The 2,006-nt window shown below is 42.1% G+C and overlaps 1 protein-coding gene across 1 annotated transcript; it reads right to left on the reverse strand.

Annotated features, from left to right (window-relative positions):
- Window positions 1–556: 556 nt before the first annotated feature.
- LOC139833754 (protein FAR1-RELATED SEQUENCE 5-like) lies at window positions 557–1,786 on the reverse strand. Its single transcript, XM_071824099.1, has one exon. The coding sequence runs from the start codon at window positions 1,784–1,786 to the stop codon at window positions 557–559; it is 1,230 nt and encodes a 409-aa protein (XP_071680200.1).
- Between the last annotated feature and the right edge of the window lie 220 nt (window positions 1,787–2,006).

Below are 2,006 nucleotides of genomic sequence, written 5' to 3' on the forward strand. Positions count from 1 at the left end.
CAGCTGCAGTAGTCCATCTAGGGTTGATGAAACTGACAGGAAGCTCAGTCAAACCAATATGACTAGCCACCCTCATGACATGGCAGCACTGTATTCCATCGCGAGCCATCTTTGAGGACGAGCATTTGTACACATCGTCATCAGAGGAAACACTAACCACATATGTTAATCTGGGGAACTCTGCATTCCTATAGTTAGCCACCCTAATCACTCTGTATAATCTCTTCTCTTCCACAACTTCAACGTTGTAAGCAGTACCCTTCCTTAGCTCTTCAGCAAACTTGCCGTATATTGGGTCTGTGTAGATTTTCATTGCTTCCCTTTCAAGAGGATTGAATCCCCAATTCACAGACTCCTTGAACTCACTTTTCTCTCTTAGGCGATCTAGGTCAGACTGTTTTTTTTCTTGTATTATGATATACTCCTTGAAGAATGTTGCAATCGAGTCCTTCCTTTTTACATAGTGTTTGAATAAGGAGTTTGTGCTCTCACTTCTCCCCATCGATGAAGTGAATGGGAAGAATCTCTCTTTGAAATATCTTTGGGACCCACCGAGCTACGATGTCATATATCCTGTCCAGTGTGGCTCTCCCAAAGCATTATGACGCTCCGGTAGATCATGCCAGCTATTTTCGAATTCCTCTGGAGTAAATGAGTTCCTTATAACCGCTCTTAGTTCTTCCTTCGTAGTCCCTCTTACTGCGAAGAATAGGGACAACTTGTCATCCAGGTTCTTGCTGATGTGAAAGTTGCAGAAACGGTGCACTGTGTAAGGTAATGCTTTAGATATTGCAATCCTCATTGCAACGTCTTGGTCTGTTATTATAGTTTCTGGGTGCTTGTTGTCCATGGCAGACAGGAATTCCTCAAACAGCCACTTGAAAGTGTCTGCTCTATCATCCTCCAGCAATCCTACTCCAAACATGACTGTTTTGCCATAGTTATCAACCCCTAATATTGGAGCAAATGGCATCCCATACTGGTTGGTTGAAAATGTTGTATCAAATGATACAAATTGACCAAACTTTGAGTAGTTTGCCCTCCCTATTTGGTCTGTCCAAAATATACTTTTCACTCTATTATCGCTGTCAACATCAATTGAATGTCTGAATCCAGGCATCTTTTCACGTGCTTCCTTGAATAGTAGCAGCAACTCTTCGATGTCCCTGTTCTTAATTTTCTTTCTTTCTTTTGCTAGCTCGTTTTCTAGGTTTTTTGTATCAAATGGAACTGCCCTGAAGCTTCCCCTTGTTTTCCTGAATATTTTCATTATGTTCCTGGGTGGAACTCTTGTCTCTTGTAGGATGTGGATCAGAGTCTTGTCTGAGGCAGACATTGACCTGTGACACTTCATGAACCTTACTATCCACTCTGACGGAGCTAGGCTGTGGTTATGTTCTAGTCTTATGTTACTTATTGACCACTTTCCTCTGTATTCCTTCACAAACATTCTGACTTTGCATTTTGTCTGCACAATCCTGGAAGTCCGTCTCTGTCTGAGTGCACTGTCAACGTATGTATCCTCACGGCACCTGTTGCATGCGAATGTCTGTCTTGTTATTTCATTGGTTTTTCTAGACTCGTAGGAGGTGTCCTTTTTTATTGCAAATCCAACCCTTCTTGCGTACACTGCAAAGAAGAAGAATGCATCCTCTTTTGAATCGAATTCCATCCCAACTGTGGGAGTAGATGCCTCTGATATCTCTTGCATTGTTGGATACTTCTTGTTTGCAAACATTCTGTCCATTTCAAGCTCTTCAGCAGTCGGTTCCTCTGGATTCAGCATTGACTCAAGAATTTCTTCATATTTATCATCTTCTTTGTTCCCATGCTAATTACCATTTGAATAATCAGCATTGTCAGCTGGGCAGGCATTCTCACCAGCAAATGATGCACCATCTGCATGCATTTCTCGGATGTTGCTATCAGCGTATCCTTCGTTGTCTTCGTCCTCGAATTTGAGCACCTGCTTTGACATAGATGCATCATGTTTTTTTGGTGGTATC

Source organism: Lolium perenne, chromosome 7 (genome assembly GCF_019359855.2).
Source record: "Lolium perenne isolate Kyuss_39 chromosome 7, Kyuss_2.0, whole genome shotgun sequence".
Classification (NCBI taxonomy): domain Eukaryota; kingdom Viridiplantae; phylum Streptophyta; class Magnoliopsida; order Poales; family Poaceae; genus Lolium; species Lolium perenne.

Excerpts from the sequence above, each read along its gene's own strand:
- LOC139833754 (XM_071824099.1), bottom strand. The coding sequence starts at position 1,786 with ATGCTGAATCCAGAGGAACCGACTGCTGAAGAGCTTGAAATGGACAGA.